This window comes from Mesoplodon densirostris, chromosome 7 (genome assembly GCF_025265405.1).
Source record: "Mesoplodon densirostris isolate mMesDen1 chromosome 7, mMesDen1 primary haplotype, whole genome shotgun sequence".
Classification (NCBI taxonomy): Eukaryota; Metazoa; Chordata; class Mammalia; order Artiodactyla; family Ziphiidae; genus Mesoplodon; species Mesoplodon densirostris.
In genome coordinates this window covers 124945244-124957335 of record NC_082667.1, presented here as the reverse complement: position 1 = coordinate 124957335, position 12092 = coordinate 124945244, and the positions used below count along the sequence as shown (strand labels likewise).

The following is a 12092-nucleotide window of genomic DNA, read 5'->3' as shown; positions in this document are numbered from 1 at the left end:
GACCTCTAGCACGCTCACGTGCCTTTCCAAGCTCACCTTGAAAACGCGCAGTGCAGTGTGTGCTCACACGCCCCGAGCCCCTCTGTCCCAGGCCCCGTGCAGGCTGACAGTCCACCCCTCACACACCCCCTCCTTCCTCAAGCAGCATCCCTGGGTGGACACGTCTTCCCAGCCGCGCCTCTTCCCTCAGGGCTGAGTATGGGCAGCAATGTCATGTGGGGAAGGAGGCCGGGAGCCTGGGCTGTCCGCTCAGCCCGGCTCATGATAAGTTCCCTGGTTCATTTATCCTTGCATACCCTCACTTGCCTTGTGAGGCCATCAATAAACAGATACTCAAATCCAGCCTCACTTTCCTCATCCATAGAGTAAATGAAAATACCATCGCTTCATCTCCATCATGGCAATGTTATGGGAACCAACCCTGATATATAAGGAAGCAGCCTGGGAAGTGTAACATGCGTGACACATGGGCTATTAGGGCCATTGGTCCCATGTGTGGTGTCCAGTCCGACAGCCAGCAAAGGCAGGGGCAGTATTTTCCCGGGGTGAGTGGGTCCCAGAGCTGCTCTTGCCAGGGTTCCTGGTCCAGGGCTCAGTGAACCAAAGTAGGAATTTCACTCCCAGTCACCCTTCCTTCCCACTGGTTTCACCCTCATCTTCACTCTCGTCTGCCCCAGACACGTCCTGGCTACAGAGTCAAGGGCTTAGGAAGAGGCAGGAGTGCCGGCACGGGGTCCAGCATCTGCCCTGGGCGTGTGGGCTCACGTGGGCCTGGCTCCCAGGCTCCTGTGGGCTTGTGCCTGGGAGAGCTCCCCTCTGCTCCTGGGCCCTGGAGCCGTGCCAAGCGGCTGCCAGAACGGGAGGCCCTGTGGTGCGGATGGGCTGCTCTTGAATCTGCGATGCCCCAGCTCCCCTGCCCCGAGGCAACCCCCACTAGCACCCTGAGCCGGGCATGGGAAGGCTGGGTTTTGCTGAGCCTGAGTCCTCAGTGAGCTGTGCCATGGTGGCTGGTACAGGCCGGGGTAGCACAAGGAAGGCGGGCAGCACGCTGGGGCCAGTGCCAGCTATGGAAGGAGGCCAGCAGCTGGCCTCTAGCTGGCTTTTGTCCACAGGAGCATGTGAGAGGTGATGGGGCCATTCTGTAGGAGGGCTGTCTGGCTTTGGGGCTCAGAACAGTCTCAGATTCAGCTCAGAGCTCTTATTCCTTCAGCTCAGCGCTAATGAGCCCAGGACAGGCCCTGTCTCCCTGGTTGTCCTCCCGCAGCACTATTTAGAGAAGACATTCCACTGGGACACCTGGTACTTTGCAGAGCAGACGAACATTTCTGGACTTTCTGCGGGGAGAGGGAGGCTGAGGCTGGGATACCAGGAAAAGAGCCTCCTGCCAGCAGGCTCAGGGCCTTGGAAGCTCGGGGCTCCCCTAGGTGGACGGGGATGGGGTGGACGAGGGCCCCAGGTAAGCCTTCTGCAGGGGTGAGTGTGCGGGGACCCTCCTCCCTTCTCCCTCCTCGGGCTCTGCAGTTTCCCGAAGGCAGGCTGGCCTGGAGGCCTGGTTGGAGCTGGGCAGACAGGGCCTGGAGCTGAGCTGGCCTGGGGGTGGAGCCTGCGAAGTCCGCAGAGCTCCAGCCTGGCCCCGCCCCTTCCCTCCCGCAGCTCAAAGGGATGACATCACCAGAGTGAGGGCTCCGGCCTGCTTGGGCTGCTATCTGGAAGCTGGCACCATGGGGCTCCAGGACTTCCTGGGTAGGCCAGGCCTGCTTCTCTGCTCATCTCCTGAATCCTGCTTGGGCCCCTGGGTCTCTGCTTTGGGGTCCTGGAACCGGCACCTGGATATTCAGACGTCCAAGTCTGGGGCTCGATTCTTCCACCAGAGACCATCCCTGGGGCAGGCGGCCGGCCGTTTCTCCCCACCCGGCCCGCACAGGCTGCTCCGTGGTTCTGAGGCTCCACGGAGGGGGACTCGACCCCTGGTTCTGGCCAGGTGACAGTCAGCCGCAGCAAATCCACCGTCCCCCTGCTGTGGGTCCACACCTCCCCAACCCACTGGGTGCTGGTGGCGCCTGCTTGCGGAGCATATGCTTGGCTGGTTGCTTGGTGTCTGCTGTTTATCCGTCTCTTCCCACTTAACTTCTGTTCCCGCCAGGCCCATCTGGCTCCCTGTACCTGTCTTTCCCGCGGGTGCCCCCCCGCCCCGCTGTCCTCCTCCACCACTTCCCTCCCAGGGCCTGGCTGTCCCCTCTGGGCCACCGAGGGAGCCCTTGACCTGGGTGGAGGGGCAGTGAGGGGCATTGGTGTTCCTGCAGTGTTCAGGCCGCCCTTGGGAAGGGAGGTTGAGGTGGCTGGTGGAGGGTAGTGTGGGAGGGGCCTGGACTGGGGAGGGGGCTGGGGCCGGTGGGAACCCCGCCTTCCCCGGTCATTCTGAGCGTCCTTCCCATCAAGGGCTTTTCTGGGTTGCGGAGGGGCCGGGGTGTGGGTGGGACACCATGTAGATACTGCCCTCGTCCCAAAGCAGGGGGAGGAAAGTGACCGTGAGTAGCAGCAGGGGAGAATGAGGCCAGGGAAGCCCCGAGGTTCTCCTGACCCAGAACGCGGGGTGGACCCCAGCCCTTCTGCTGAGCGGGGCCGTGGCAGTCTGGTGGTTTGGGTGAAAGGAAAATCGGTGGCAGCGAGAAGTTGCAGGATGCTCCCGGTGGGCACGAGGGGACAGGGTGGCCTCCCCTCAGCCAGCAGATCAGTCCCGCCCCGGCCCAGCGCCCCCGAGTCATTGCCCCTCCCCTGGCCTCCTGCCTGCTTGCACTCCTGCAAACACATTGCACACACTCACCCCCAGAGCGCATCTCCCGGGTGAGATGTGGTGGCTTCTGGCTCCACCAGGACCCATGAGGGGCTGGCAGAGCCTGAAGGAGGGTGGAGAGGAGGGAACGGAACCCCGCAGGTCAGGGACTGGGTCGCTCCTCCGGGCTGCGCTGGGCCCGAGTCAACAAGGATCCTCCGCATGCTCCCTGGAAGCATCTGCTTCCCTCGGAAGCCGCGGGGCTTGGCGGCCAGGCCTTGCCGTGTGCTGCTCCATCTGGCCGCTCCGCCGGCTGCTGGCCCGCTCCCTCGGCCTCTATTCCTCTTCTCCTTGCTTCCTCTTGGGCCTCCTTCTTCCTGCCTCTCCCCCCATCCCTGTCCAGCCACGTCCATCCGTGCCTCAGTCCCAGCCTTCCTCCCCTCGGCCTGCATCCATCCAGTTTCTTCTCGCATCTCTGCTGTTTCTCCCGTGTTCAGATGCTCTCCATCATACATATTCAGCAGCTCCTTGAAAATCCACCTAGATTTTTCTCAGTGCTAACAGCTTGGATCTGCTTCAGGAATAAAGAATAAAACTTCTCACCCCGTAGTTCTGCGTCCCTGTCTCCAACCCCGGCCTGGATTAACTGCCTGGCAAGTGTCGGTGAGGCCGCCTACCCTCTCGGTGCCTCCTCCAGTGTGAGGCCTGCGCTGCAGGGCGAGGACCAGCAGGACAGTGAGGTCAGGGGACAGGAAGCCCCACACCTCGGGGACAGGTTCCTGTGGAAGGGATTTGAGGAGTTCAGTCCTAGAAATTAACGTAGGCTCCAAGCATCTGACCCTTTGGTGATTGATGATCCTTTTACACCTGCCCTATTGCACCCCCCTTACAACTCGTGTGGGAAGTTCAGAAACGAAGGAACGGTGGCTTCGGGCCGGGACTTGCTCCACCAGCACCTGCAGCGCTGGACCAGCAGCTGGGCTTGGGATGCAGCCGGTGAAGGAACAGAGAGATCCAGAAAGACGTGGGGAGCGGCAGTTGAGGGAGGAGGGCCTGAGACGCTGCCCCGCGGCCCCCCACCCCGGGGGGAGGGAGGGGAGGGGAGAACAGGGGGGAGGGGGAAGCAGGCCCGGCGGGGCCACAAGCCTGGGAGGCGGGCGGGGCTCCCGGTCCCCCAGCCCCCCTGGTTTCCGGCTCCTTCCTCTGCCTTTTTATCTTCTGGCCCTGGGATTCCTTCCCTGCTTTATTCTTCTTTCTCTGCCCAAACCTCACGGCCCCTGCCCGTCTCCCCCCGCCCTCTGCTCCCTTCCTCTCCCGTCTTCCCCCGCCCTCTGCTCCCCTCCTCTCCCGTCTTCCCCCGCCCTCTGCTCCCCTCCTCTCCCGTCTCCCCCCGCCCTCTGCTCCCTTCCTCTCCCGTCTTCCCCGCGCCTTGCCTCTCCTCGCCCTCTGACCACCTCCTCGTCAGCCGCCCGGCCTTCGTCTCTCAGTGACAACGTGGCCAGTGCTGCTTCCAGCTGGCTGGACCAACCCTCCTTTAGGAACCCCGTGGGCTGTCGGAGGGGACCACGCCCCTCCGCCACAGCTCCTGACTCCGGTCTAAACTCCCAGGGTGGGCCCCGTGCACCCCTTCTTTATGAGTCCCGGCACCCAGCTGACGGGCACCCGGCCACACGGACTCGCCTCGAGGCCGGTCGTGGGGCCTCGGGCAGCTGCGGTGCAGGCAGACCTCCTCTTCTCCCGGGAAGGCTCCCGCCACCCCCTCCTGCCCACACAGCCAGCCTCCGATACCCGAAGAGGATGCTTCCGCCCCGAGACTCCTACCTCGGTTTTACATGGGACTCCTGGGCCAATGTCCTAATATTTTCTTAAACTTTCTTGTATTTCTGTCTGGAAAAGAAAAACAAGTCTAACAAACCCTTCAACACCCGCTCTGTTTCAAACACTCTATCCCACGGAAGAGGTTCCATCGGTGTGGTCCTCAGGTGGGGAGGAGCAGCCATGCCCTGCGGCTCCCTTTCATGAGCACCGCCTTCCTTGCTGATCCCCCGGCTCTCGGGTCCCGAGCCCTGGCCTCCCGTGCAGTGTGAGGCGGTGGAGGGAGAGCTTGGGCTCGGGGTCTCTGGGCCCCCTGCCCTGGGGCTGCAGGTGGTGTCAGTTTTAGGAGAGCAGCGAGCTGGGGCCCCTCGGATTCCCCCGGGAGATTCCCGAGGACGCAGCTGGTGCCGTGAGAGCTCAGTGAGCCCAGCTCAGCCCGGCCAGTCCAGCTGTGAGGCCTGGGGCGCTCATGAGCCTCTCTGAGCTCAGGTCCTTATCTGTGAGGAAGCAGCAGTAATAACCCTGCATCGCCGCGTTGCCGAGAAGATTAACTGAAGAAGCAGGAGTGCGAGCCCTGGGTGCATGCACAGAGCTCTAGGCAAGCAGGCATGGAGTGCCGAGGCGTCAGCACTGCACGGGGAGGACGGGCAACCCCTGCCCCCCGGGAGGCTCAGCTCCGTCAGCGTCCCGTCACCTGCCTGGATGGGCACGGCCAGCACATCACCATCTTCAGACCCTCGCCTTTGGTGCCAGAGATGCGGGAACTAGGTCAGCCCATCCAGGTTGGAGGTGAGGCCCCGGCAAGACAGCAGCCTGATCTCCTGCCTGGATGAGAAGGCAGGAGGCGGGCACAGAAAACATGATCTCACTATAAAATCAACAAATACCATTGGTGCGGGAAACAGCAGAGGCACGGAGGAACTCTTTTTCCTTCCGCGGTCTGTGCCGTATTCTTGGGGAACCACAAGACCTCCCGACAACCCTTGTCGGCTTGGATCACACGTCTGCACCCAGCCTCGTGGACACATGCACTTAATACAGGTTACTTGACTGAGTGACTGGGAAAGAGCAGGAACAAAGAGAGGGAAATAAAGGGAAGAAGAGCTGAGCTGTTTTATATAATCCATTGTGTGGAAGGCCCGAGCTTCCCAGCTTTTGTGCCGATTGGGGCACAATTTAAATTCGACTTCCTGCCTCAAAAGAAATCATAGCACCAACAAACCAAATGCTTTGCACACTTTGCATTTTGGCAGGTTTGCATAGGACAGGGGCACCTGGCTGCTGGGGGCGGAGGCATCGCTGGGTTGGGAGGGGACCGAGGAACTGCAGAGCTTGGAGGACAGTGCAGAGTGTTAGGATGGGCCAGCTAGTCCAGAGACTATAGGAGAGGAAGCCGAGGCCCAGACGCTCAAGATCACCCAGCTTGTTGGTGGCAGAAGTGGAAACAACACAAAGATCTTCTGACCCCCAATCTTGAGCTCTTCCCAGGATTGCAAGCTGCCCCCTAAGAAACAATTCCCAAAGGGGACATGACTCCAGAGACAGGCTGAGCTTGGTCAGCTTCTGCCACAGAAGACATCCATCCCAGAGAGAGGGGTACTGAGGACACCCCGAGATCCTGCCGTGGCCTGCAGGTGTGAGGGCTTCCCAAGGAAGCAGAGATACAGAGGAAAGTTTGGAGATGCACAGCCTGCAGCTTGGGGCAGAGACCCCATCTCCAGACTTCCCCGATGACCCTCCTTTGTACTCAGGCTTGGTGAGGACCCCAATCTCCACCTCTGCTGTGGTCGGAGCCGGGGATGGGGTGAGAGCCTTGCTCTGGCTTCTGCTTGTTGGCTGTGCCTCCTGGTCTCCTGCTTGGATGGAGCCAGGAGGGTAAGAAGAACAGAAAGAGAAATAAAAGTAGCTGGAGGATGAAGGATGCCCATCTGCCGTGTGGTGATGGGGCCTGAGGAGGAAGAAGGCTCTGTAGGCTCCCAGCTAAGAGGCTGAATCGGGGCTCCCTGGCGTCCACAGGCCCGAGGAGCAGCCCGTGCTTGTGGGAGGTCAGAGAATAGAACAGAAACCTGACGGACTTGGAGCCCGTTAAATCTGGGCTGAAGTCCTGCTGTTCTGGGTCAAATCGCCAACCTCTCTGAGCTCGCTCCATAACACGGGTAGCACTACCAACCTTAAAGGGTTCGAGTGAAGATTCAACAATAAAGTTCCAGCCCAGCTCCCGTGAAGCACCTCCACTCAGAGCACAGAAACCAGCACCGTGCCCATGATCCTGGGTTACTGGGACATCCACGGGCTGGTGCACGCCGCCCGCCTGCTCCCAGAGTACACAGACTCGAACGATGAGGAGAAAAAGAACACGATGGGGGACGCTCCCGACTACGACAGAAGCCAGTGGCTGAGTGAGAAATCCAAGCTGGGCTTGGACTTCCCCAATCTGCCCTACTTAATTGACGCGGCTCATGAGCTCACCCAGAGCAACGCCATCCTTCGCAAGCACAACCTGTGGCGAGACAAAGCAAGAGAAGATTCGCGTGGACGTATTGGAGAACCAGGTTATGGATGTCCGCTTGTACACGGCCAGGATCTGCTACAGCTCTGACTCTGAGAAACTGAAGCCTGCATACTTGAAGGAGACCCCTGAAAAGATGAGGGTCTTCTCAGATTTTCTGGGGAAGAGGCCTTGGTTTGCAGGGAACAAGCTCACCTATGTGGACTTCCTGGCTATAACATCCTGATGTGCACCGCATATGTGAGCCCAAGTGCCTGGATGAATTCCCAAACCTGAAAGACTTCATTTCCCATTCTGAGGGCCTGAAGAAGAGCTCTGCCTACATGAAGTCCACTCACTTGCCTCCAGGCCCTCTGTTTCTAAAGATTGCTATGTGGGGCAACAAGTAGTGCCCTGGAACCAGGAGATGGGAGTGGGGAGCTGGTGCCCTGGAAAACAGCTGGATCTCCCTGCACCCAGAACCATCTGTCTTTTTCTTCCTCCTTCTATTCAGTCTAGATGCCTTCTTGGCCCCCTTATCTCCCTCCCAACTCCCTTTTCATCTATCCTTTAAAGCTTCAGTCCCCACTTTTCTTCAGCAAAGTTCCTCCCCACCCCACATTGTCCCTCCTGCACTAAAGACAACCAGACGACCCTTCCCTTCCATGGTGTCTTCTGCTATGGGGAGCCCAGCCAGACCCCTGGCCCATAGAGCTCACTCCGAGCTCCCAGCCCTGCCCTGAAGACCGGAATTGGCCTGGTGTGCAGGCCCTGCTTCCCGGTGTGGTTCTGGCCCAGCCCTGTCCAAACCCCAGTAAAGCTTTAATCATACCTGCAGGAAAAAGAAAAAAGATTCAGCAATAAATGTACTAGAATCCCTGGAGCGTCGTAGGTGCTTCTAACTGCTAGTTCCCTTCCTCTCATGATCCCAGCTGGCCCAGCCCCCTCGCTTTGCCCTTCAAGCTTCTGAGAGCAGACACCAGGTGACGTCCTCCAGGTGCCCCAGTTGTTCTGGCAGCGGAGGGCCCAGTGATTCCTGTCCAGGGTCTTCTTCCTATGGAGCTTCCTGGAGTCACCGCCAGGCACCAGAGCCCTGGTCACAGACTCTCGGGCACATGTCTTAAAGACAATGATGTAAAGTGATCGCACACCAGATCCCGGGGTTCAGGAGAAAGGTAACTGTTGGTCTAAAGCCACAGGTCACCAATGCACAGTGAGGGGGCACTTTGACCACGAGGGTCCTGAGCCCCAGACTGGCTCGGACGGGCCTGCCCTTGTCTGGAGAGGTGAACAGGTCATAGCCTCGCAGTCTTGGTCCCTCTGCCACCTGCTGGCACATCAGTAAGAGACGGATTTGCAGGCAGACAGACGTCAGTTCAAATCTCAGCTTTATTACCTTCTGGCTGCACGATGTGGGCAAGTGGCTTGATCTCCCTAAGGCCAGCTCTCGTCTCAAAAGGAGGACAATGGCTCACTTGGAAGGCGGCCCCCAAGAGCAAGCTGCGAGAGGCATACCATTTAATCACCACGCAGTGGAGGTGACTGGACAGTGCTTCAGATGATGGTGGTGTTAAGTGGCCCGACAACCAGACCAGTGACTGGTGGCCTTGACACTGTACTTCACTCACCTCTGACCTCATCTGTCCCTTTGCCTTGCTTAAATCAGACCCAGTGCCATCAAGTCCCGATCTCTTGACGCCTCCTGTCAGCCTGACCCTCCACGGTCCCCGCATCTTCTGAGTGGCCCTGCTGGAAGAGACCCATCCCACCTGGCCACTGGCTCACCTGGGGCACAGCAGGTAGGTCTTCCTCCTAGGGTGACTCCTTGGGCCAGGAGCCAGCGGTCCCTGGCAGCAGGGGGCCGGGGCCCCTGGAAGAGGGATGAGCATCCTGCTTCTGGGGTCGGGCCTCCGCTTGGGAGCTGGCTCAAGGCCGTCACCGGTCGCTCAGCCTCCCGGGGAGCCTGCCGTGTGAGGTGTGTGACCAACCCTTTGCCCTCTGTGCCCCTGGCCTGCATCCAGCAGACCCATTCACACCTCAGTTAGCCACTTAGGGAGAAGAAAGAGCAGGGGGAGCTGGAGGAATCTGTCCAGACCCTGATGAATAGTTTCCCAAGCCTGCCCGTTGCCATGGCAGCCAGCTGGGAGCACCGTTTCCAGGGCCCGAGGCGCTCAGACCTGCATGGGGGCCAGCTCTGCTGGGCTGCTGCCCACTCACCTCCCCCCCCAGCCTCCTGCCTCCTTAGCAACTGCCGTCACCAGCGCCATCACAACCACCGCTGCAGCTTCTGCAGTGGCGGCTGCGCGTGGGAGTGGAGCACTGTCCAGGGATGCTCTCGGGGGAGGGAGGGGGTGCGTGTCCGGCAGAGCTGAGGTGCTTATGAGGTTGGGAGGGGAAAGCCTGGGCCAGCTTTGCTGCCATGGCCCCGGGATCCTTCCTGACTACATGGAAAAGCAGCTCGTAATCTTGGGGTCAGAGGATCACCCCTGATTTCTAAGAACATCTTTGTGTATCTCTGTGTATGTGGATTTTTCTGAGAAAGAGTTTATAGTTTTTATCCTACTCTCAAAGAAGACTAAGATCCCCAGTAGGTAACAGCCGCAATTACGGAGCCTTTTGCTTTCAGAATCAGGATTATCTCAGGGACTGGTTGATCCACAGGCTTCGGAGGTGCGCACAGAGGAAGGGGTGAGCGCAGCAGAGTAGGGACAGATGGCGTGCTACCCGGGGACCCCCACAGGGCCTGAAACCTACCATCTGCCCCACTGGGGGCCTCTGGGAATAGGGGGTGGGGTGTCCCTCCTGACCTTCCTGAATGTTCTGTCCTTCCCGCCCTCCTCTGCCTCGCAGCTCTGCCCCGAGGTCAGCCGTGTAAACCACGCATGTTTGCTGTGCCCAGGCCCTGAGCTCCATGTCTTACACACCCTGTCCACAGGGTCCCGTCAACCCTCACGCCGGGTGAGGATGTTCCCTCACCACTGATGTTGAGAGATGAGAATACTGAAGCAACAGAAAAGTAAGCCATCTGCCAAGTCGATGAAGTTAGGCGTCGGAGGGTTGAGGGCCCGTGGACCAGGGTGCCCCGGCCTGACCCCAGCCTGTGAGCTCAGGGCCCGGTCTCTGCTCTTGCAGCCACACACCGAGGATCCTGACGAGTCCCACCCCAAAGGAGTTATAAGAGGCAGCACGACATTTGAGAAGCGCTTGGAACAGCCCCGACCACCAACTGAAGCAGAGGCAGAACAGGGTCCAGCCACATCCTGTCCGGTTCTGGCGCTCAGGCGCCCCGAGAAGGTGCTCAGGGTGCTCCATGTCATCTCACCAGGGCCAGACCACGACATGCGGAGTCACCGCTCCGCACCTGGCACCACATCACCGAGGTGGGACGGGTGCAGGGGCTCCTGGAGCTGGGTGTCCCTGTCTCCCAGGAGCAGGGGTCACACTGTACCCTATTTTCTTGGGGGACACTGTGTAGAGTCACTGTTGGCTATGCGCCAGTCAAAGCAAGCAACCTCAGGGAGTCCTTGCAGACTGAGCCGTGCTACAGAGATGCATCCACGCCTGTGGCTCAGGGCAGAGAGCCCAGGCTGGTGTCCCTGGGCGGGTGCCCCTGGGCAGGCAGATGGCACGGCGCCTCTGGATACCATGTGCCTGGATCAGCATCCAGAGCGAGGAAGCTCGGCGATTCCGAGGGGGCAGGAGGGCAGCAGGGACCCAGCCGCCCCAGGCTTCGTTGGCAGGTGGTGGGGGGCTGGAGAGGGAGGTGAGGGGAGCTGTGGGTGAGCCCTGGAACGCCCCCAGGCCGGGTGGGCTGTTGGCATCTTCGCAGAGGGTGATGGGGAAATGATGGCTTTATTTGTCACTGCTGGGGAGAAGCACGGGGCACCATCCGACCCGCAAGCCGAGGGATCAGTCATCTGCAGGCTCTGTGGGGAGCAATCTCACGGCCCCGCTTCTTGCCCCAGAGGCGCACGGTGTTCAGAGCAGACGGTGAGGGGGAAGCTGGTGGGTCCTGATTCCTGAGTCACTTGTCTGCCGGGCTTCCTTTTGGGGGTGCCAGCAAGTACAGCACGCTCCAGCATCTTGGACAAACAAGCAGCCGGATGGCAGGGAGGCGAGGGTCAGACAAAGGAGGTGACGCTGGGAGTGACTCGCACCTAGTCAGGAGCCGTAATCGGAGGTGATTAATCCGTGGAGGAGAAAGCCTGGGAGTCATCGCTGACTCAGGGCTGAAGCTTCCTCGTGGCTGCTCTGTTCCCTGCCTCACCTGCCCCGCTTGCAGGCTGGAGGGGGAGGCTTGTTGAGAAGGTGAGTGATTCAGAGGCACTTTAAAAAGCAGCGTTTCTTAAGCTGATGAGCTTCTGATTCTGAATCAAAGGTGTTTTTTTTTTTTTCCTTTAATTTTCCAATGGTAATGTGAGGAGGTTGGGGTCTTTTCTGAGAATTAGGGGCGGAGCCCAGGGTGGACACTGCCAGGGCCCTGGACAGGCGAAGCAGTGATAATGCCCACACCAGAAAAGTGAGGGGTTTGGGGATGGCCCTGATGGGAGAGGCTGGCAGGCTGTCCAGTTAAGGCACTTGGCTATGAACCCAGTTTGGACTCCCTAGCTCTGCTCAGGGGACCCCACCTCTCTGAGGCTGTTTCCTCACCTGTAAGAAGAGAATAGAATTCCTGCTCATAGGGATTGTGGGGACCAGACTGTAGCAGCAGAGGCGGGCAGGGCAGCACTGAGCATCTGCCCTAAACGAAGAAGGTAACTGTTCATCAGTTTCTCGCCTCTGTTCCAAAGACAAGGAAGAAATCCTGACCAAGGGGACCAGGTTTACGGTACACTGTGGTCACAGTGGAACAGTAAGTTGGGTGACACAATGAGGCAAACTACCCCAAAAACACAATAAATATTTAACGAAAGAGGCCGTTTTATTATCGGCAACCGCCTTTGGGAAGGTACCAAAGGTGCGCATATCTTGAAAATGCCTGATTGGCTTCTGAGGAGACCTAGATGGTGCCCCTTC

At 59.4% G+C, this 12092-nt stretch overlaps 1 protein-coding gene across 1 annotated transcript; it reads left to right on the top strand.

Annotated features, from left to right (window-relative positions):
* Positions 1-5196: 5196 nt before the first annotated feature.
* Positions 5197-7486, top strand: LOC132494278 (glutathione S-transferase Mu 1-like). The gene is given in 5 exon segments (XM_060105280.1): positions 5197-5377; positions 6223-6344; positions 6828-7087; positions 7089-7319; positions 7321-7486. Coding segments are annotated over 5 exon segments (960 nt in total).
* Positions 7487-12092: the final 4606 nt, after the last annotated feature.